Source organism: Rhinolophus hipposideros, assembly GCF_964194185.1.
Source record: "Rhinolophus hipposideros genome assembly, chromosome: 10".
Taxonomy (NCBI): domain Eukaryota; kingdom Metazoa; phylum Chordata; class Mammalia; order Chiroptera; family Rhinolophidae; genus Rhinolophus; species Rhinolophus hipposideros.
Genome location: NC_138056.1, coordinates 7,423,836 through 7,446,649, shown reverse-complemented (window position 1 = coordinate 7,446,649; position 22,814 = coordinate 7,423,836). Strand labels below are relative to the sequence as shown.

At 50.9% G+C, this 22,814-nt stretch overlaps 1 protein-coding gene across 3 annotated transcripts; it reads left to right on the top strand.

The window, feature by feature from the left end:
- Nucleotides 1–6,807: 6,807 nt before the first annotated feature.
- Nucleotides 6,808–21,607, top strand: SPINDOC (spindlin interactor and repressor of chromatin binding). Of its 3 annotated transcripts, none has more exons than XM_081064500.1 (6): nt 6,808–7,170; nt 11,809–12,138; nt 12,218–12,367; nt 12,525–12,662; nt 12,823–13,023; nt 19,247–21,607. In XM_081064500.1, the coding sequence occupies exons 1-6, from the start codon at nt 7,044–7,046 to the stop codon at nt 19,456–19,458; spliced, it is 1,158 nt and encodes a 385-aa protein (XP_080920626.1). In that variant the 5' UTR covers nt 6,808–7,043; the 3' UTR covers nt 19,459–21,607. The 3 variants fall into 3 exon arrangements, with proteins under 3 accessions (XP_080920626.1, XP_080920628.1, XP_080920627.1); XM_081064502.1 differs by lacking the exon at nt 19,247–21,607 and adding an exon at nt 14,505–14,603; XM_081064501.1 differs by lacking the exon at nt 19,247–21,607 and adding an exon at nt 14,145–14,599.
- The last annotated feature ends 1,207 nt before the right edge of the window (nt 21,608–22,814 follow it).

Genomic DNA, 22,814 nt, shown 5'->3' with positions numbered 1-22,814 from the left:
GCTGTGGAAAACAGTTTGGAGGTTCCTCAATAAGTTAAACATAGAATTATGATATCACTCAGCAATTCCACTCCGAGGCATGTACCCTAAATAATTCAAAACAGATGTCCAAACAAAGACTTGTACATATAAAGGTTCATAGCAGCACTATTCGCAGTAGCCAAAAGGTGGAAACAACCCAAATGTCCATCACTGATGAATGGATAAAAATGTGGTAGACACATACAACAGCAATAAAAAAAAAGGAAGTACTGATACATGTTACAACAAGAATGAACGTAGGAAACATGCTAATTAAGAGAACCAGTCACAAAAGGCCATACAGTATGATTCCATTTATATGAAATATCCAGAATATGTAAATTTATACAGACAGAAAGATTAGTGGTTGCCATGGGGTGGCAGGGACAATGGGGAATGACTGCTAATGGGTATGGGGTTTCTTTTAGGAAGGATGAAAATGTTCTAAAATTAAGTTGTAGTGATGGTTGTGCAACTCAATGAATTTACTAAAAACCATTGAATTATACACATTCTTATTATTTTTTTTAATTTTTGTTGGGGAATGTTGGGGAACAGTGTGCTCTTTCCAGGGCCCATCAGCTCCAAGTCAAGTCATTGTCCTTCAATCTAGTTGTGGAGGGCACAGCTCAGCTCCAAGTCCAGTTGCCGTTTTCAATCTTTAGTTGCAGGGGGCACAGCAGGCGCATTTCCACCATCCACCCCATGGAGGGAATTGAACCGGCAACCTTGTTGTTGAGAGCTCGCACTCTAACCAGCTGAGCCATCCGGCTGTCCCTCCGGAAGTTCAGCGGCAGCTGGTTGTGTTCAATCTAGTTGTGGAAGGCGCAGCTCACTGGCCCATGTGGGAATTGAACCGGCAACCCTGTTGCTAAGAGCTTGCACTCTAACCAACTGAGCCATCCGGCTGCCCCTGAATTGTATACTTTAAATGAGTGAATTGTATGGAATGTAAACTATATCTCAATAGGGCTATGTTTGAACACCTGAAAGTCTCACATCTCAGGAAACCCCCCTATCACTCAGGCAAACCAGGAGGCTTAGTACCCCTAATGTCACCCTCATCCATATAAAATTTTTTTCAAAAAAGGAACAAGGGGGTTGAGGGGAAAATGCATGGTCTGGAGTGTTAGATTTTTGCTGTGGCAGTGCCATATAAGCACAACCCTGAAACGTAGTCGTTTATAAAAGCAAACATTTATTTCTTGCTCACAGGTCTGTGGGTCAACTGTGCCACTACTGGGCCAGCTGGGCTCAGCTGGACTCGTCTGTCTCTGATTCTAGGACCCAGCCTGAAGAGGCAGCATTCCCCTGGGGTGTGCTCTTCTCAGGCTGTTGTTGGAGGAAGCCAAGCCACACTCTGCGAATATGCGTGAAGCCTCAGCTAGGATATGGATTACTTCATGGCTGCTCGCAATTCCATTGGCCAGCATAAGTCACATTGCCAAGCCCAAAGTCAGTGTGTTGGGAAAATAGTCACTGCCCAATGAGAGACACTGAAGTCTCCAGGTAATGGAGCTGGGGGGTGCGGGGGAGTAGAATCTAGGATGCTTTGACTTGACAGTGCGAAAGTGAAATACATTCCGTAGAAATTTTTGAATTTTTTTGAATTTTGATTTTTTTCCCCTGGGCCAGAGGTATGTGGTACGATACTCCGTCATGATGCTGGGCAGCGGCAGTGAACCGCAGCCCAGACAGCCCAGCGAGCACGAGGGGAAATAACCAATACTCTACGGTGTACTATATTGACAGTGTTTTGTGGACATTGTGTTTTGTATTTTCACATCCCATCATGTCTATAAAATGCCCATCTGTGTCTCCTGCTTCTGGTGAGAAGAGGAAGGCTGTGATTAGAGATGAAACTCAAGGTAACTGCCCAACTGTAGGCTAATGTGCGTTCTGAGCACCAGGGGCCGCACCAGAGGCACATGTGGGCAGTGGAAGAGAGACAAGGTTTGAAATTTACAGAGCTAGACACTAGTCTATGGGAAATAGTGGCCACATCTCCTGCTATATGGAAAAAGGCCATCTAAAAGGAGGGAATACGGCTGATGTACAAAAGGAGGCAGAGAACAGGGTGGAAGGAATGGCCTGGTGGCATCAGCATCCTAAGTCCCATTGTTTCTAAAGCCTGCCTGTGTCCCTGCCCTTCCCCGGACAGTCAGCCCTTCCTTGAATTCCATAAGCCAATAAATCCTGTTTTGTTTGAACAAAATCCCCAAAGTGTGGGATATGAGAACAGGCAATTACGGCATGCTGTGCTGAGTTTCGTAACAGAGGTGTTCCCGCTGACTCAAGAGCTAAGAGAAGGGGACCCCTGACTACATTTAACTGAATACAATTTCCTCCAGGAGTCAGAGTCTACTACGTTTTAGGGAATGAATAGTTCAAGCAGTGAACACTACTATGACATCTTTGTTAGGTCGTTATTTTTCTTCTTGTGGATGATTTTCAGGTGACTCGTTAATAGGATTACTGAGCTAAATTGCATGGCCATGTATTTATTATGGCTTATGTAGACCACTACAAAATGCCAAGTAAGTTAGGAGTGAAGCGACACCCTCCCATACTTAGGCTTCAAACAGCCTTCTCATTTCGAGCTTTGTCTAGCCTTATTTCCTGCAGCAGCCCACTCCCCATCCTGTCTCATCACTTGAGGCCCCTAAGATGCCTCCTGTAGTAAAAGGTGTACCGAAAGGAAATGTTTCATCCCAGCTTGGGCCTCCAACCCAGGGGACATTATGGAGAGTGGCCTCGAGCAACTGATTGCTGAAACAGAGGTAATTCATCCCACCACTCCTATCTCCAGTCCATCCTTCCTGTTTTAGGAATCTCATATTTCAAGGCCAAATTTGTTTTGTTGAGTTACAGACATACTTGTCTGGTAAATCTGTCCCCTCTTCCCTCCACATGGGGCTATCTCAGTAATTAAGATTCCAATTCCTTCCACAAGTACTCATTTAGCACTATGTAGCCAGTGGATGGGAATTCATAATAAGTCCGTCTAAGACAGTCTGGAGTCCCCTTCAGATGCTGGGCACAGAGAGGTCACTCAGCAGCAGGTGTGATGGATGAGCCCCACCTCTCAGAGGGACAGAATTGCTCTGTGACTTCTAGTCCTTTGATCTCAAATGACCTGTTTCTCTCAAATTCGGTTTCTTTGCATATATACTGGAGCTAGTAATATCTATCCTTTCATTCATTTAACAACTACTTAAAGCTCAGTAAGAGGCAGCGCGGTGCTATAGTGGAAAGATCAAGGACAGGACAGACAGAACCGGAGTTGAGTCCTCCTTTTTGCAACTAACCGCATTTCATTAAATCTAGCACATCACAGATTGCAAGATGAACCATTATATTTTATTTTTAAGAAAAAAATGCTGCCAAATTCTGACTCAGTGATTGCCTAGCTTTTGGAATTGTGTTTTATGGTTATTAAAAGAGCTCTGTTAGACTGATATTTTGACATAGATTTATTATTACACATCACTCTGCATATAAATAAAAATGAAAACGTTAGCAAAAGAAACTGGTTACGGCTGCCAAAGGTCTTTCTGGTCAAAGACCACCAGAAACAAACCTATAGTCAAAAAAAGTAAGGTGTGTTTAACTCGCTGCAGTAAAGGAGGATGTACCCTAAGCTAACCTTCATGTATCTGCTTAAAGCTGGGCTTTCATTCCATGATTCCATGGAGGCATTAGGCCAGCGGAGACCAGTTTGGGATTGAATACTGTCAAGCAGCGGGAGCAATTCAGAGACTGGGTATCTTTATAATGTTTATTTAGAAGGCAGGATTCAAGCAGGGCTAGAGAGATCTTTGGTAAAGCAGCAGCAACCACTGAGAAAGGTGAAGTCATTTCTGTGGTCCTGAAGTAGCCTTATCGACGCCAAATTCCAAGCATGGTTTATGTTCTGCTGGGGACATCATGTCTGTATGGGATCCTTCCCAGACCCGACTCCAGTGTGTGTACATGTGTTGGCTTCCCCATGCCAAGAAGCAGGGTGTATGAGAATTGAACTCACTTCTGACACTATCTATCCAGAGATAGAATCAGATTCCACAGGTAAAAGGCGCAGTCTCAGAAGATGCCAGTTGGGCTACAAATTGGAGGTTCCAATGACCCTCTCCACTTCAGGATACTAATCGAAAGTTGTTACCTGTACTTCTGACCAATGAGCTGTAAAACAGAGGTTCCCACGATCCCCTCCTTGGGTTCGGTTAATTTGCTAGAATGGCTCACAGAACTCAAGAAAACCCATTTTACTTACTAGATTACTGATTTATTACAAAAGACATACATCAACAGCCAGATGAAGCGATACACAGGGTGAGGTCCCAAAGGAACTTCTGTGCTCATGGAGCTTGGGATCCTGCACAGTGCCAATTGGAAGTGTTCTGGTTCCCCAACAGGGAAGTTCTCCGATAAAGGGCTGATGAGCTGTTTTTTTTGGGTTTTAATGGAGGGTTCATTACATAGTCCACGATTGACTGAATCATTGGTTATTGGCAATTGTTTCAACCTCAAGCCCCTCTGCCCTCCGGGAAAATCAGAGAGTGAGAATGGAAGTTCCAATCCTCTAACCACCTGGTTGCCTCCCACTGGCAACCAGTCCTCACCCTAGGGTGGGGTCCAAAAGTCACCTCATTCACATCACAAAAGACACATTTATCAGTTGCAACTCTTAGGAAATTCCAAGGGTTTTGAGAGCTGGGAGTCAGGAATGACAAAGACCACATACAAATGAAGATTATATTTTGACCAAATATGTACTTCTTATAAATTACAATTTGCACTGTCTGAATATCAGAAGGGCCATCTTACACTTCTTGATATTCCTAAAACTTCACATTGATGTCCATAAAGAAACAATCCCCCTTTCGAAGCTGTTCAAATGTGAGGGGAAATGTTCATCCTAGATTTGATGAAATAGGATTCCTGCTGTATTACCTTGCTCAAGTAATTTAACCCTTTAAGCCTCAACGTCCTGCTCTGTGTTGTCGTAAGTTCCATCCAAACCTGTACATTCTAAGGAATTCAATGGTAGGTGATCTCGTCATCGTGCGAACATCACAGAGCGGGCGCACTTACACAGACCGAGGCGGTACCGCCTGCAACACCCCTGGGCTTATGGGATAGCCTACTGCTCCCGGGCTACTAACCTGTATGACACATTCTTGCACTAAGTACAGTAGGCAGTTGTAACACAATGATAAGTATTGGTGTATCTAAACGTAGAACATGCTAACAGCAGTATACGGTATAAAGGATGAAAAATGGGACCATCTGTATAGGGCACTTACTATGAATGGAGCTTGCAGGACTGGAAGTTGTTCTGGGTGAGTCAGTGGGTAAAGGTGAGTCGATGTGAAGGCCCAGGAGCTTACTGTAAACTACTGGAGACTTTATAAACACTGTACACTTAGGCTACACTAAGTTTATTAAAAATATATTTTTACTTTCTTTAATATTAAATTAACCTTAGCTTACTGTAGCTTTTTTGCTTTATAAACTTTTAAATTTTTTAGCTTTTCTCTTTTGTAATAACACTTAGTTTAAAACACAACCACATTGGCCAGCTGTACAAAGATATTTTTTCAATGATATTTTTCTTTATATCCTTCTTCTATAAGCTTTTTCCCCTATTTAAAATTTTTCTTTTTTACTTTTTAAACTTGTTAAAAATAGGACACAGACACACATTAACCTAGGCCTACACAGGGCCAGGATCAATATCACCGTCTTCTCCCTGGGCGCCTCGTCCCACAATAAGGTCTTCAACGGCAATAACAGGCCAGTAGTTGCCATCTCCTATGACAATGACTTCTTCTGGAATACTTCCTGAAGGGCCTGCCTGAGGTTCTTCTTGAGGTGTCACTCTTTTCAGAAAGCACTAATCTTATGGGACCATTATGGGACTACTGTCTAATGGGACCATTATGGGACCACTGTATATGGCACATGACTGTCCATCATTCAGTGACTACTGATCCAGTATCATGTTAAGATGGATTTTCCGTGTCCGACATTTTCTCAACTGAACTCTCAGGAGGGCTTCTACAACAGAGGGTGATGCTCGCTGTGTCACAAAGGCAAAAGCTCAGCCGCAGTAGAATTGTAATGCATCAGTGTCATGGCAACTGGACTCTGGTCTTCGAGCCCTCAAGGATTTCTGTGTAACTTTAGGAAGAATCAGAATCTCTGCACTCACGTTTAAAACCTGGAAATCATAAACATTAGGGGTAGGTTGCTTGTGCCCACCCTCCACTCCACTCTTCATCTTTGCATGCCCTTGTCCAGAATGCTCCCCGATGTTTTTTCAAAGAAGGAATGAAGTAGTCTAAGAAAACATAACGTGTCCAAGATCCCAGAGCTGGAAAATCGGCAGTTATTCCGTCTCCACTCTTCCCACGCCAAGACCGTTTCCACTTCCTCACGGCTCCCCGCTACCGCCCCATCCCGCCCAGGGCATCTTCTGGCGGAGGAAGGCTTGGTCAGGAAAAGGCCAAAGCGACCCCAATCCAAAGCTCTTCATGCCACCAAAATATGCCCGACTGGCATCTCTACGGACTCGACCCACTGGGCTCGGCCCAGGGTGACCTCGCCTGGAGGAGTCTGGGGTCCCCCATCGCTGGCCCGCGATCCCCTCCTCCACGCTGGAGGGCAGCCGGGAGCCAGCTCGGCCCTTCCCGCCGCCCCGCGGGTCCTGGGATTCTAACGGAGCCGCGTGCACCGGGCGGAGCCGCGTGCGATTGGCCCTGCCGGGTTCAGAGGCGGGTCCGCGGCGGGCCGGCCGGGCGGGCGCCGACAATGAGCCTCCATAAAAGGGAGCAGCGGGGGGCTGGGGCCCCGGATTAAGCCCTCCCCGCTCGGGGTCCGGACGCGCCCGTCGCAGGCCCGGCTAACGCGGGGCGGCCGGCAACGGGGAGGGGGCTGCGGGCGGGAGCGGCCGCCGAGTGCGCGCCCAGGCCTGCGCGCTCGTCCTCCAGCGTCCGGTCATCCAAACACCCGCCGGCCGCACCATGGCCCTGAAGGCCGAGGGCGCCGCGCTGGACTGCTTCGAAGTGACGCTCAAATGCGAGGAAGGGGAGGACGAGGAGGAGGCCATGGTGGTGGCGGTAATTCCGCGGCCCGAGCCGATGCTCAGAGGTGAGGATGGGAGGGGACCCCACTTCCGCGTCACGGCCTCGGGCTCCCCCCCAGCCCCCGTCAGGGGCCCGGGCACCCCCTCCCCACCTCGAGTCTGGTGCCCGGCGCCCCCCTTCCCCTTACGGTCTGGGCCCGGGCGCGCTCTTGCTCCGCCCCCACTCGGGTTTGGAATCTCAGGCCTCCCTGAATTCCCCCTCCCCCGCCCCCGCCCAGGGTCTGGAGCCTTCGATCCACGCCCGGCGCTCTCCGGATCTTCCGGTGCCCGAGCGTCCCCTCTCCTGGGCGGTGGGATCCCGGGCAACGCCGGGTGTCGGTGGCCGTCGTCTCTGTCCTGATGAGGCAGGCCCAGGGGCCAGGCTGTGCTGTAGGCCGAGGGGCGGCAAGGCCTCCAGGCCCCAGGCTGAGCGCTGCAGCCTGGTGTCCGGAGCGGTCCCCGAGGGTGGAGGCAGGCGCCGCTGCCTCCTGCCAAGAGGAGGTTTTAAGGCCCCTCTCCCACCCTCGCCCCGGGCGTAAAGCTTTCATGCCCCTCTTCCATTCCCGGGCCTTTGGCTTGCACAAGCCACAGGTGTCAGAATCTTCAGGGGTGAATGGGATTGCTTACGGCACCCAGTTTCGGAAAAGAAGTGCTTGTAGGGGGACCCTCAGCCACCCTAGAATGGGACTGGCCTTGGGAGGGGATTTGAGGAATGGTCTGGGAACGCTCACTTTCCCTTCCCCTTGGACCAGTTTCTTCAGTCCTCAGAATCTTGCAAACCTTAAGGAAGCACAGGGCCACCTTAATGGAAGACTTGATAGTCCTGAAAATGCACGTATCTTTCATTGCCAGATTCCTCTTCTCTTTGGAGGGAAAGTAACCAACAGAGGTCGAAAGGAAAGCTGTTCATTTTACCTCAGTGGACCAACATATCTGTCTACACTGCTGCTCACTCTTTTCGAATCAGACGGTTTACAAAAACGAGTGAGGGAAATCAAGGCACCACCCTTCTCTGAGCTTTCAGTCCAACAGAGGGATTCTGTGCCTACTTCTGCTGATATTTATTGAGTGCTGGACGCTAGCTGTCTCAGGCCTTTCAACAACCTGTAAGAGCGGTCTTCTTCCCCACTGTTAGGGATGAGGAATTAGAAGTCCAGAGAAGCTATAATAGTTAGTGGATACTTACTGTATTCCAGGCCCTGTTTTAGGCTGGGCACACTAATGGCTATAAACAAAGATGAAACTGCCCGTTTGGAATATATATATACGTATATATATATATGTATATACGTATATATACATATATATATGTATATACATACATATATATATATGACTACATATGACTAAAGGCAGCCAAATAAATGTATAGTATGTCAGGTGACGATAAGCGGTTTGGAGAACAGTAAAGCAAAGTAAGGAGAAGAGTAGAATGAGTCTTATTTGGAATATCGACTGGTCAGGAAAGGCTTCTCTAAAAAGGTGAAATGTGAGCAGACTCGAACTACAGGAGTGAACCTTATAGGTGATCGGACAAAAAGCATTTTAGACAGAATCATAAGTACAAAGATCCTGAAGCAAGAAGCTTCTTGAAGATTTGGGTGGGAGAGAGAAAGGATGAATTCAAGGTTTCAGCCTGAGCAACTGGAAGGACGGTCTTCCCACTTATTGAGGAGGGAGGCCTGGGATGCAGGCTTGGGGGGAGATTGGGAGTTCAGGGTACAACATGGCAAGTTTGAGGTGCCTGTGACACATTTTAGTGGAGTCGTCAGATAGGAAGTTAGACTTATGGAGAGCATGGCTGGAGGTATAAATACGCGAGTTGTCAGCAAGCAGGCAATGGGACAAGACCAACAGAGGAAGAGGCTAAACAGAGAAGGGGTCCAAGGACAGAGTTGTGGCACGCTCCAGTGATTCCAGGTTGGAGATGGAGTCAGGCCCTCGTTAGACATTTCTGAGCCACTACATGTGGAGCACTGTTCTTGGTGCTGGAGATACAAGTGTGAAGGATGAAAAATCTATGCTGTCATGGAGCCTACAGTGTAGTGGGGAGACACAAGGAACAAATATAGCACATACTGTGTTAGGTGGTGAGGTATGCTGTGGAGGAAATGAAGCAGTGAAGGGGAGTGGGGTGCTGGGTGGAGGGGCGGATGCCAGCTTTCTATAGGGTGATGGTGAAGGCCTTGGTAAGAAGAGAGTTCTTTAGCAACACCCTAGAAAAGGTGAGGGAGTTGTGTAAGCACCTGGGAAGAGATGATGAGGGAAGGAAATGAAACAGCATCGGTGACTGAAAAAAAGACCCAACAGAAGACCCAACAGAAGGTGGTAACTTGGAAGCTAAGTGACAGAAATCAAGATAGAAAAAGTGATCAGTCAAAAGATGAGGTTTAAGGGGCCGGCCAGGTGGCTCAGGTGGTTGGAGCTCCATGCTCCTAACTCCGAAGGCTGCCGGTTCGATTCCCACATGGGCCAGTGGGCTCTCAACCACAAGGTTGCCAGTTCGAGTCCTCGACTCCTGCAAGGGGTGGTGGGCTGTGCCCCCTGCAACTAGCAATGTCAACTGGACAGCATCCTCTACAACTAAGGTTGAAAGGACAACAACTTGACTTGGAAACAAGTCCTGGAAGTACACAGTGCTCCCCAATAAAGTCCTGTTCCCCTTTCCCAATAAAATCTTTTTTTAAAAAAAAAAAAGATGAGATTTAAGAACTGAACACTGAGTTTAGCATTGGTTACCTTGACGAGAGCTGTCTTGGAGAGTGATGGGGAAAAAAGCCTGGTTGCAGTTCGGGGATCAAGGTTCTTGCCCACGGTAACATGGGGCATAAGTACAACGCAGCTTTGGACATGGATCATCTGAGTCCAAAGCCAATTTTCATATGTATTTCAAATGCTATCTCTTCCATACAGTCCTCAGGTGTTAGGGCCTTTCATATTTGTATTTTGTCCTATCCTCTCTGGTGGGAGAGAGGTGTAGCCATGAGGTATTGTAAGCCCTCTGCACAAGCACTGAGCTGCCTGCCTTTGCTGAGCTGCAAAGAATTTCTGCCCTGGCAGCTAGGGTCCATGTGCACTGTGTAAGGGATGAGGTCACGGCCACTGTGTAAGGCTAATTTTGACGGGATGGGGTAGCCTTCTGAAGGGGCCTCAACAGGTGAAGTCATTCACTGATCGGATCAGAGGCTCACTGAGCATCTCCTCTCCTATGTGCCAGACCCCATGGGGACAACATGATGATAAAATTTAACCGTCTTTGTCCTCAAGAAAGTGTGCTGTGGCCTGGAAGTCAGATATGGATTTTTTTTGGGGGGGGGAAGGGAACAGGACTTTATTGGGGAACAGTGTGTACTTCCAGGACTTTTTTCCAAGTCAAGTTGTTGTCCTTTCAATCTTAGCTGTGGAGGGTGCCATTCAGCTTCAAGTTGTTGTCCTTTCAGTCTTAGTTGTGGAGGGCGCAGCTCAGCTCCAGGTCCAGGTGCCATTGTTAGTTGCAGGGGGCACAGCCCACCATCCCTTGCGGGAGTCGAACCAGCAACCTTGTGGTTGAGAGGATGCACTCCAACCAACTGAGCCATCTGGGAGGCAGCTCAGCTGAAGGTGCCTGTGTTCAATCTTAGTTGCAGGGGGCGCAGCCCACTATCCCTTGCGGGACTCAAGGAATCGAACCGACAACCTTGTGGTTGAGAGCCCACTGGCCCGTGTGGGAATCGAACCGGCAGCCTTTGGAGTTAGGAGCATGGAGCTCTAACCGCCTGAGCCACCCGGCTGGCCCTAGATATGGATTTAATCAAGTGCCAGGGGTGGGAGATTAGGAAGACTTCCAAGGGGGTGAGGGTTTTAGGAGGACCATGAGGGAAGTGGAGGAATTTGCCAGATGGATTGAGGGTCTGGGCAGACGCGCCAAGGCTAAAGACATGCAAGACTATCGTAACCTTTTGGAAACACATGTGGACCTGTGGTCTGAGACTAGATTGAAAGGAGGTATGGAGGTGCTCTAGCAGGAGACCAAGGCACATATACATAGGCTGTTTTCTGTCACGAGCACCTCACGGGCTCCAGGGGAAGGGAGGAAAAGACTGCGGGTAGTGTTAACGTAAAATTGCCAAAGTGAGAAGCATTGATAAATGCAAAGTGAGAAGCATTGATAAATGCTTGAAGCAACAAGCATTTATTTGAGATCAGTTATTCGGGAATCACTGATTCAGGCAGAAACCCAAATGATGTTCTTCTTAGGAGACAAAGGCAAGAGGTATTTATGAGAAAGGGAAGGGGAACAATTACATCAATAGAAGGAAGGCATTTCTGTTGGTGCAGATAAGCTAAATGATGAATTTTTTTAAAAATTTCAGGCTGATAGTCATAACATCTGCTTTCTTGTTATCCATGCAAACAGTTCTTTAGGACACAGTGTTGCTTTAGGCCCAGTCCAAAGGTTATTTTGCCCTTTTAACATTCCGAAGGTTTGAGGTATAAGATGAGCAAGGCAGTTCCTCTCAGATGGCAGCTTCGGCTCTATTTTAAAGTGACTTCTTTTTTTTTTTTTAACAATGGGAATGCTCCTCCTCTAACACCATACCACCAAGTTTGGGGACTTGTGTTGTAAGCGTTACTGGCCATGGGTACCTTTGTTCATAACACTGCCCCCACTTCTCTCTCAATAGTGGCCCAACAGGAGAAGACCCCATTGCCTCGGCCCAGCCTGCTGGAGGCAGGCAGTGATGGCTGCGAGGAGCCCAAGCAGCAGATGTCTTGGGAGCAGGAGTTCCTGGTGGGGAACAGCCCAGGAGGCAGTGGGCGGGCACTGTGCATGGTGTGTGGGGCCGAGATCCGGTCCCCCTCTGCGGACACGGCGCGCGCGCACATCCTGGAGCAGCACCCGCACACCCTGGACCTGAGCCCTTCTGAGAAGAGCAACATCCTGGAGGCCTGGAGCGAGGGGGTGGCCCTTTTGCAAGACATCAGAGCTGAGCAGCCGTCCCCACTCAACTCAGGTAGGTGGGCGTGGGGTGGGCGGGGCAGAGTCGAACCTGTGGGAGCACCTGAAACTCATGGGGCGTTTGCCCCCTTCAGACTCGGGCCAGGATGTGGATGTAGACCCTGCCTCCGCCCCAGACCGGGCCAGAACGCCCGCAGAGATTGTCGTGCTCCTCGACTCTGAGGATAACCCATCCCTGCCGAGGAGAAGCCGGCCCCGGGGACTCCGCCCCCTCGACCTTCCTGGTCAGTCCTGGGGAGCTAGTGAGGCTGCGCTGGGGGCGGGGAAACATGCCTGTGTTCTGGCGGGCAGAGGCTGCTGGGCAGGTGGCTTCAGCAGTCCTGAGGTTCTGGGGTTCTGGCATGTCCCCTTAGAAAGGTATGAGGCCTTTTCTTTTTGCAGCTACCCCTGTCACAGAGCAAGTAAATAAGAAGCCCCGTGGTCAGAGATGGAAGGAGCCCTCTGGGGAAGAGCCAGTCAGAAAGAAAAGAGGCAGAACCATGACCAAAAATCTGGACCTGGATCCGGACCCAGACCCAGGTGAAGGGGAGGCCCGGGGGGTGAGCAGGTGGCAGGGCCCATGCCGAGGGCACCAGCACCTCACCTGAGGCCTCGGGCTGAGGCCTGTGGATTCTGGCCTCAGTGGTGTTAGGCTGCCCAGCATCCCGGACTCACGGTTCCATTCTGTCCCCCCTTCCAGACCCTCCGTCACCTGACTCACCCACAGAGACTTTTGCAGCTCCCACTGAAGTCCGTCACTTCACTGACGGCAGCTTCCCTCCCGGCTTCGTCCTCCAGCTTTTCTCCCACACCCAGCTCAGAACCTCAGACAGCAAGGTCGTGCCCAAAGAAGGGAGAGCAGCCGAAGGAGGCCTTCCTCAGCTGGAAAGCCCCTCTCCAGGTGAGCTCCTGAGAGGGGACAACGAGGCGGGCAGGCAGGGGCTCTGTCCTTCTTGAGGCTGCTGCAGCAGAGCTCAGGATAGAGGTGGTTGATGCTCGGGTCCTCTGGGAGATGGGGCCAGGGGCAGGCGCACTTGGAGGATGGAGGCTGGCGAGGCAGAGGGGCTTTTCTGAGAGCTCCGTGAGGGTGTCCTGGAATGGTCATTAGCTTGGGCTAGGCCAGTGCTCCCCAAAGCTTGCCACCCATCACCACACTTAGGTTGATTCCATCTGGAGCCTGAGAGGTGCCCACCTTGCCCTGGTGGAGCAGGGGCCAAAATGGGACTCTTAACAGGACACTAGACCAGTAGTGAACACTTAGCAGACACCTCTGTGGGGAAAACAGCTCAGTGAGCTGCTTGATGAGAGCAGCAAGCATGTGTTTGTGGCATGTCCTGCCGATTTTAAGGAACTTTTAGGTGCAGTTCATTTGGTCCTTATAAAAATACCTTTTCCAGATGGAGACCCTCAGAGAGATAGTTCCTTCTTCCCCATGGTGCTTGTATTCTTTTCCTATGGCTGCTGGCACAAGTTACCACAAACTTAGTGACTTACAACAACACAAATATATTATTTTTCAATTCTGGAGACCAAAAATATGGAATGGATCTCACTGGCTGAAATCAAGGTGTCAGCAGGGCCACATTTCTTACGGAGGCTCTAGGAGGAAGTCTGTTTTCTTACCTTTTCCGGCTTCTAGAGGCCGCCCACATTGCTTGCCTCGTGCTCTCCCGTCTTCAAAGTACACAGTGGCCGGCAGAGTCTTTCTCAGGCTGCCATCTTTGGTGTGACTCGTCTGCCTCCCTCTTCCCCGACGTAAGGATCCTGGTGATTACACTGAGCACACCCAGATCATCCAGAAGAATCTTTTATTTTAAAGTCAGCTGATTGGTACCATTAATTCCATCTGTAGCCTTAACCCCTTGTGGTGGAGCAGACCACATTCACAGGTCCTGGGATTAGGATGTGGACATCTTTGGGGGGCCTACCACTGTCCCGCAGCCAAGCAGTGGCAGAATTCCGATGAGACTAGGTGTTCCAGCAGGGCTGAGGCTGAGCTCAGTTCTTCTCTCGCCATGCCAGGCTCTACTCGCAGCATCTTGGGCTCAGGAAATGGTTCTTGGAGGAGTGAATGAGTGACACAGAGCGTGCCTTTGTCTCCTCTTGTCTGAAATGTGCATTTGGAATTAGAGCCTGAGAAAGATCACACGCAAAAGAAAAACGCAAGTGTTGCCGCTTCTCCAGCCCGTATCATGCACCAGCGGTGACCACTGTTGGCAGTTTGTTTGCTTGGTATCCTTCAGCCCTTTCACAAGCTGTGTGTGTGCATGCATACGTGCCCTTTCGTTTATTTTTCTTTTTTTACCAACATGGGCTCCGCTTTTTCTGATCTCGAGGCAGGCCTCCTCCCTTCGCGTAGATCACGTTTTTAACTGTCTCAAGTTTCAGCTTGAGTCACATTCCAGTTCTGCCTCCCTGAGACTGGGCTCTGCTTGGACTTGAGCGTTTCCGAATCTCCTCATTCTCTTCGATGGATCGCTGCTCTCAATGGCTGACCTCTTCCACTGTTCAGTGGGTCTTCTGGGTTCATTCTCGGAAGGGAGCCTTCATTTTGAGACCTGGGGTACCCTGTGCCCAAACTCCACCTATCTGGAGTGGTGAGTAGCTGAGAAGGGAACCAAGCTCTCAGGTTGCTTTGGGGTGAGTGGACAAAGCCTGAGACTTTGGGGTTCCACAAGCTGATTGAGTAACGTGAGAGAGATGGAAGGGACTGACAGGTATTCTCAGCAGTGGCAGGATCTATGGAGGTTGGACATGGCCCAGAAGCCATAGAAGACACTAAATGGTGCAGCAGCAAGTGTTCCTACAGCCCAGCCCCGAGCAAAGCACTCTGGGAAATGACATGAGTGAGGCAGCCTTTGTTCCCAAGAAGCTCATAGTCTGTCTGGGGGTACAGGTCGGAGACATTGCAGCAGATAGAGAATTGTGGGGCACCCACACTGGCTCTGCAGAGCAAAGGCTCCACACCGGTGGTTTCAGACTGTGTCAAGATCCCAAAGCTTGGACAGATGTCTCAGAAACCTGTGAAGCTTCAACCAGAGTGTCTCTACTTTGAGGTGTTTTATTTGAAGACTTGATTTGAGTAAAGATCCTACCACTTTAAAAAGTTTAAAAATCGAGGATTTAGAAATTGGAGAAGTTCACTGCGGTCTGGTCAGTGGAGCTGATGGATGTGACTTTCTGGAACTTCCCAAGGACCTTGCAGGATGAAGGTGGGAAGGGTGCCCAGGCCAGCAGAGAAGGTGACCCTGGGGGCCCACTCACAAGTAGTTGAGAAAACAGCATCTTGTCTTGCTGGTGATTAATTGGAGTAGGACCTAGAGATCTGGCTTAGGATCCCTTGGCCAGACCCAGTGTGTTCCCAGGCTGAGGAAAGAGTGTGTGTATGTGTGCAAGAGCGTGTGAGCTTCATAAGAAGCAAGGTCTGTTGTTCACTGCTGTATTCTCAGCACCTAGAACAGTGCCTGGCACAAAGAAAGTCCTTAGTAAAGGTTTATTGACAGATGAGTGGGTGGTGACTGCCTTCACCTGTCATTCTGGTGGTGACATTTCCAGAGTTGCTCGGAGACAAGCCTTAATGAGAAACAAAAGAACTGGACTCAACCCCTGCCTCTGGAGAAGGTGTACACATGTACACACACGTGCACAAACGTGGAATGGGTGGGTGAGGAGGGAAGCAGTTCTGGGCTTGGGTGCTGACGGGACTAAGCATGATCGAGTCCTCCCGGCTTGGTCCTGTGGCCCTGGGGCTCTGATCCCTCCCAGTTTCTTTCTTTCTTTTTTTAAGATTTTATTGGGGAAGGGGAACAGGACTTGATTGGGGAACAGTGTGCACTTCCAGGTCTTTTTCCAAGTCAAATTATTGTCGTTTCAGTCTTAGTTGTGGAGGGCGCAGCTCAGCTCCAGGTCCAGTTGCTGTTAGTTGCAGGGGGCGCAGCCCACCATCCCTTGTGGGAGTCGAGGAATCGAACAGGCAACCTTGTGGTTGAGAGCCCACTGCCCATGTGGGAATCAGACCGGCAGCGTTCAGCGTTAGGAGCACGGAGCTCCAACCGCCTGAACCACCGGGCCGGCCTCCCTCACAGTTTCTGAAAGGACATCTCTATGTCTCAGGCCTGGTTCTCGTGTTGCTCCCCTTCCCTCTCTACCCCACCGTCACCCTTCCCTTCCTTGCTGCCAAGGATTGGCACGTAATTCCATTGTTTTGTGTTCTCTAACTTAGCTTTTACTATGTTCTGGACTCTCTTAATGTGTTATCTCCTTAAGTTCACACAGCCGTCATGTAAAGTATTATGATTTCCGTTTTACAGAACAGGACACTGAGCCTCGGGGGGGTCAGGTGCCTCGCTCAGCCCCTCACCAGTAAGCAGCAGCCTATGTGGGTTTTCACTGTGCCCACGTACACACCCTGCCCACAGTGCCAAGAAGCACATCCACCTGCTCCTACCCTCCCTCCAGCATCCAGCCATATCCTCTGCTGTCACTCCTGCTGCTGTAACTGAACTGCAAAGGCCAGCCCTTCTAGACCCATCACTAGAGCCCATCCCCGCTCCCCAGTTGTCAGTTGCCTATCACACCACATCAGTTTTTCTCTCCTGCATCTTGCCCAGTAGCCTAAACAAACCTGTTATTTCTCCATTCTTGGCCCCTCATCCCTCCCTAGCCACTGTCCCATTTGTCCCTAAACCTCAGCAAAGCTGGGCAACACTTTCTATACCAAATGCCTCCAGTCTCTTTGGAAGCACTTTAGTCAAACTCATCCTCACCCCACACACACACTAGAATTCCTTTTTTGGCAAGGTCACCATTGACTTCCATAAAATTACATCCAGTGCTCAGTTCTCATCTTTTCTGACCTGGCAGTAACCATGAACCCACCCCTCCTTCCCGGAGGAACTTTTTGCCCTTAATATCTTGGCAGCAACTTGCCTGGTTTTCCTCCCGCCTCACTGGCTGCCCTGTTTCTCTTGCTTGTTCATTCACAGTTCCCCAAGTTGGAGCCTATTGTCTTTCTTCCCCTTTCTGGAATGTAAGCCCCTTCAGGTCAGGGTGTTTGCCTTTTTTGTTTATTGTGTTGGCCCAGTGCCCGGCACAGAATAGATGCTGCCCCTGTAGGTATTCAGTGAATGAATGAATGAATATCCCAACCATGGGTCAGGGTCTGTCCTCACTCCCTGAGTGACTCCGCCCACAATCACAGCTTTAAGCACCATTCTTGTGCTCACAACTCCTGCCTTGAGCCTCCAGCCCAGACTTCTCCCTCGGTTCCAGACTCTTCCAGTTGCCCATGTGACATCTCTGCTTGGTTGTCTAAAAGCTCTCAAACTCAGCATACCCAAGGAACCCACAGTCTCCTTCCCTCACTCCCAGCCATTCTACTCCTCCCCAATCTCCCCTTTCCCAGGAAATTAGCCACCCCATTCTTCAGTTTGCCTGGGTCAAACCCTCGGTGTCATCCTCTTGTCTTTCTCAGACCTCCCAGCAGTCGATCAGCACATCTGTTAGCTTCATCTCCAGATGTGCTCAGAATTCACTCTCCTGTCGCCACCTCCATGGCTGCTACCCTAGCCCACGCTGTCTCTTGCCTGCTTCCTGTAACTGCCTTCCAACTAGTCTCTGGCTTCTGATCGTTGCCCGCCATGGTCTGGTCTCATACAGCAGCCAGTGTCCCTATTGAAAACCCAAGTCATATCCTGTCCCTGCTCTTCTCATAGCCCTTCCATGCTGTTCCCGTCACTCTCCAGATAAAAACCAGAGTCCTCGTGGTGACATGATTGTCACCCCAGGATCTTTGCCTCTTGCCCCGAGCTGCTCGCTCTGGGCAGCTACTGGCCTTGCTGTTTGTTCCAACGGCAGCAGACGGGCTCCACCAGGCGCCTGCACTTGCTCTTCCTTCCACCTGAAATGCTGTTCCCCCAGCTCTTCGAGTAGCTGATGCCTCACTTCCTGTCCATCTTTGTTCACTTGTCAGCTCCATGAGACCCTGCCTGTCCCCTTCCCTGGCATGTGTTTTTCCTTGGCTTCTGTCCATATATATCATCTTGTGTCTTTTGTTTATTCCGTGGATTGGCTGTCACCACTGGAACATAAATTCCAAGAAGGCCACTCAGTGTGCTCTAGCGACTGGAATAGGGTTGGGCACTGTGTAGTGGCCCCATAAGTTATGGTGGAATTAAGGAGCAAATGGGAGTGAGTCAGCCGGCCCTCAAGGAACTTACAGTTTGTCAGGGAGACGAACCAGCTTCAAATACAAAGCAGAATTTGTTCAGTTGTGCAACCCTTGGTGGCAGCTTTGCGGTCATTTAAACCCTACCAAATCTACAGCAAAATTATACCCGTTTTCTCTGCCACGTTTGAAATCACTGGGTCTCCAAAATCTAGAAGAAAACCACAAACCTTCTCAGTACAGGATTGCAGCATTGCAGTCTCCATTTTCTGGTTTGCTCCTCAATGTAAAGTAAGTCGGAGGTGCCCGTGTCAGCGGGCATTGTGGTAGCGGCGCAGTGGCTGTCAGCGCTCCACTTTTTCCTACCTCGAGGCCCAGTTTGCCCCTGCTGAGTGTCTTGTGCCCCTGCTGAGGTGGCATCTGGTTCCTGGGTGGTAGTCACTGACTCTCAGGAGATGAAGCGCTTGTCCAGGCTGAAAGCCGGGTGCCGAGCCAGGTCTCTCCGTCTCCGGCTCTTTCCTACCTTGTACATTCACTCAGGAGCTCTGTGGTGGGCAAAGCCAGGTCTCGTTCCCCACCCATCCGTCACCTCTGCCCATACAGGGCACAACCTGTCAGGCCAGGATGTCCAGTAAGTTTGGGATGAACAGGAGCCAGCCTAAGGTCAGACAGAGTTGGGGGAAGAGGACCACATTAGCATCCATGTGCCAAAGTACATGCGCGGGAGGAAGGCATCGTGGACTGTCGGCTTGTATCTGAGAGGTGACCTTGCTTTCTGGTTGGTAGTGGTCCTGGGGTCCGCCAAGACTGGAGCCTCCCACTCTCCTTGGGCCTCCCCTTAAACCAGGCCCTGGGCTCTGGAAATGGGGGTGTGGTTTGCAGAGACCTACAGGGAACGCCCTGCTAGTGGGCTTTCTGCAGGGCCCTGACTCTGCTCTCTGCTCCCGTTCCTGCCCAGCTCCCCCGCCGGGCCTTCGAGGGACGCTGGATCTCCAGGTTATCCGCGTGCGGATGGAGGAACCCCCGGCAGTCAGCCTCCTGCAAGACTGGTCCAAGCATCCCCAGGGCACCAAGGGTATGGGAGCAGGTGACACCCCAGACTGGCCCGCGGTTCTGTCGGAATCCAACACCACTGTGGGGGGACAGCCAGAGGCAGGGAGTGCTGTGTAGGTTCTTGCTTTCCTGGGGCGGGGGGAGGGGAGGCAGCAGCCCCTTTTGGCTTCTCACTGGGAGCTGCCACCTCTGCCACTTGATGGAGAGTAAAACCAGGTGCCGAGGCAGGATGGAGGAGAGGAAGGGGGCAGCGTCTGCTGTTAGTTGACGGCACTGGAAAATGTCTGCCTGGCAAGGTGGGCGAGGGTGGCTGAGGCTGTCGTGGGTGGGGCATTGGGCTTGTGGAGAACACCTACCCCGATCCTTCTGCTGACCCAGACCTCTCTGTCCCCTGCCTCCTCCCACCCTCTCTTCACCCCCCACCATTCTCCCTTGGCACAGTGCCTTACACAAGAGGTGGTCATCACGGGGTTTGAACCGAGTCCCACTACCTCGGGGGTCGCCTCTCCTCCCCCCCCCTTCAGGCTCCTAAACCAGGAGGCCTCCATTACCTCTTCCCGCTCTGTCCCTGCAGGAGGCCCAAGCAGCCCGTCTGAGGGCTCCATTCACTCCCATTCTCCTTTCTCCTATTCCTCGTTGTATATATCTCCTTTGTTGACAATAAATTATTTTTTTTTATTAAGAGAGTTCCGTCTGGGCCATCATTGGGGGAAGGGGTTTGCTAGCAGGATATCTGGCCTCCTGGAACAACCTTGACAGGAAGGCTAAAAAGTTGTCTTGGTGGGAGCCAGAAAGCCCCCCACGTACTTAACCCCCTGCCCCAGAAGGTGGAGCAGGGCCAGGGCAGTGCTTTGTTGGGCTAGAAGACAAGGGTTGACTTGGTGTCAGTCACAGAGGAGCCCCTGGCTCCCTTCTTCCCTTGCCCTGGAAATGGGGTCAGAAACACCTATTCTTTAACATACTGTACTTTCTGACTCACTTGAGAGACCACTGTCAAAGAGGGGCCACGGTGGGGGCGCCCAAAGTCGCTTATACCCTAGAGCTGAGACTTAACTTGGCCTTTCTAAAGTGGAGCGGTGTGGCCGGCCCTGAGAGAGATGCCTCCTGACGCCTGCCCCAGACGGGGAGGTGGGCACGGGGTCCTAAATGCAGCCCTGCCTTCAGCCTTGCAGCTCTGTTCCCCCCTCTCCTTGGCTTAATGAAACCCGATCCTCAGCCTGGTTTCCCCATGTCCCAGACCAGGAGAGGGCCCGCTTTGGGTCTCTTCCCCAAATCCCTGACTCTCCTAAACTAACCATCACAGGCCAGAACGTTGTGGCATTTGTTTTTCCCCTTTGGTGATATGGAGCTCTGAAGAGGGACACAGGGAACAGTGACCCCAAACCCCACTGTCCCTTTTAGAATCCAGGGGCAAGTGGGACAACTAGGACAGTCCCTCCTTGGCACCTGCTCCTGATAGGTGCTGAGCTTTCAGCGAGAGGGGCACCGCTGGGACTTGAGGTCAGTGGTTCCCGTATGACACTGACTCAGCCAGGCTTTGAGACCATCCAGGAAAGCTCATCTCTAAGTCAGGAAGGATCTGGGCCCGAGGGTGCTGCGTTGTGTGCTTATCAGAGCTGATGTCACTCGTGGGCCAGCATGGGCCAAACCAGGGGTGTGTGAGTGATCTCTCAGTGTGGTTGACTCATGGGACATGGTCCTTTTTCTCCATCTGACTCAGTTGATCTCCAAGGATATGTGGGGCCCTTGTCCAGGGGAGGTTAGAAGACGTATGCAGTGGAGAGAAAGCCGTGGGCAAAGATTCAGGATCCCGTGTGTGTCTAGGGCGCTTCCACCAGTGTGATCAGGCGGGCCATGGAACTCCTCCATGTCTACTACCATTTCTGCAGATTGGGAAAACTCGTATCCTCCCTAATACAAAGGAGTAAATGCGGAAAAGCTGGCTCTGAAACACAAATATGAATTATTGCGGGTGATTTCTGTCTGTCCTTTCAATCGTGTGACTGTGTTTACATTTATGCCGATGTGCTTTTAAACAACGTGGCTGTGTTGCTGGATGTTCACAATTGAGAAAACGTATATACAAGCTCGTTGTAAAATCGTGACGCTAAATGCACCTGCACTGCTGTTAATATGATTGATGATTTAACCCACTAGACTGTGAGCTCCTTCCGGGCAGGGATTAGGTCGCAGTGACTTTGTTTTCCTAGAGCCCTGCATAGGGCCTGGCACATAGTAGGTGCTCAATAAATGTTTGTCAAGTGCCCTCTTGGTGTGTATTCCTCTGCGACATTTTTCAGTGCAAGCTGGTCCCTGGAGTGCTGTTCTCTGGACAGGGTGGCTGCCACAGTGACTAGGGGTGGCGTTCTGTGCCTTCAGCCCCACATCCTGGCTGCACGGATCTGCCCAGCCTCGGCCAGGACCCTAGGGACTATATGAGTGTGTGTGGCTGGGAGCTGCTGCTGGGTACCTCTGGGCTTCCAGGGAGAGGTGGAGAGTGTGGAGGCAAGGGCATGACTCCACCCGGAGTGCAGAAGGAAGTTTCTGAACGGATTTGACTGATGGCTTGAGGTCCCCCACCTGGACCAGAGCCACCATCCTGGAACCACCAGCAAAGCTTCCCATACATTTAAATATCAGTGTTTCCCCCGCTCCAGGGCTGGTAGTGGCAACGCTATCCAGGTGTGATGCTGAGACCCAACCATGACTTAGAGTGAAGGGGTGGGGGAGGAGGGCGCCACTGTCCCTGGCTCCTGACGGCCATGCCCCTAGTCCCCAGTACTCCTTTGCACTCTGAAGCTGGCCACCTCCTTTCCCTCCCAGTTACCCTCCTTGGGGACCAGGTTGAGGAGATCTTTTTGGATGGCAGTAATAGCTCTGTGGGCAAAGCCAGTCTGAGGACAAGCGAAGAAGCAGCTCCTTCCCTCATTGAAGAGAAACTGGAATGTGTAAGAGTGTGTTTGGGAAGGGGCGGGGACACTGGCTGGGCCCCCTTTCGGCTCCCAGTTGTATCACTGGTCCGGCCCAGGCTCTGCAGCTCCTCCAATCTGATTTCCTCTTGTGCATAAAATGCGGTAGTCAACCTTGTCACCTCCACTTCCACCCACACTGCTGGCATTCAGGGCCCTTTGTAAGCTATGAAGCCCTGCACACCCCTGAGGTGTGGTAGAAGGATGGGAGGCTGAGATAGGAAAGCATTTCTGATGGGATTGCAGCCTTGCTGTGTGTCCCCCACCGGATCTGCTGGGAAAGGGGCACCCAACTGACCTCCCCAAGGCAGCACAAGCAGGTGTGGTGACAGGTAAGGTGGCTCTGCTGCACCCTGGTGTGCCTATTTTCCCACCTCCCTAGAACTAGCTGCTTCAGCCCAGAGCCTTTACAGCGAATCTGCTCAGTCCTCCCCTAAGAGGAACACCATTCCTTACAGAATGTACCAGCCTCCAGAGAAGGAAGCAGAGCAGGCCTTTTGGCCT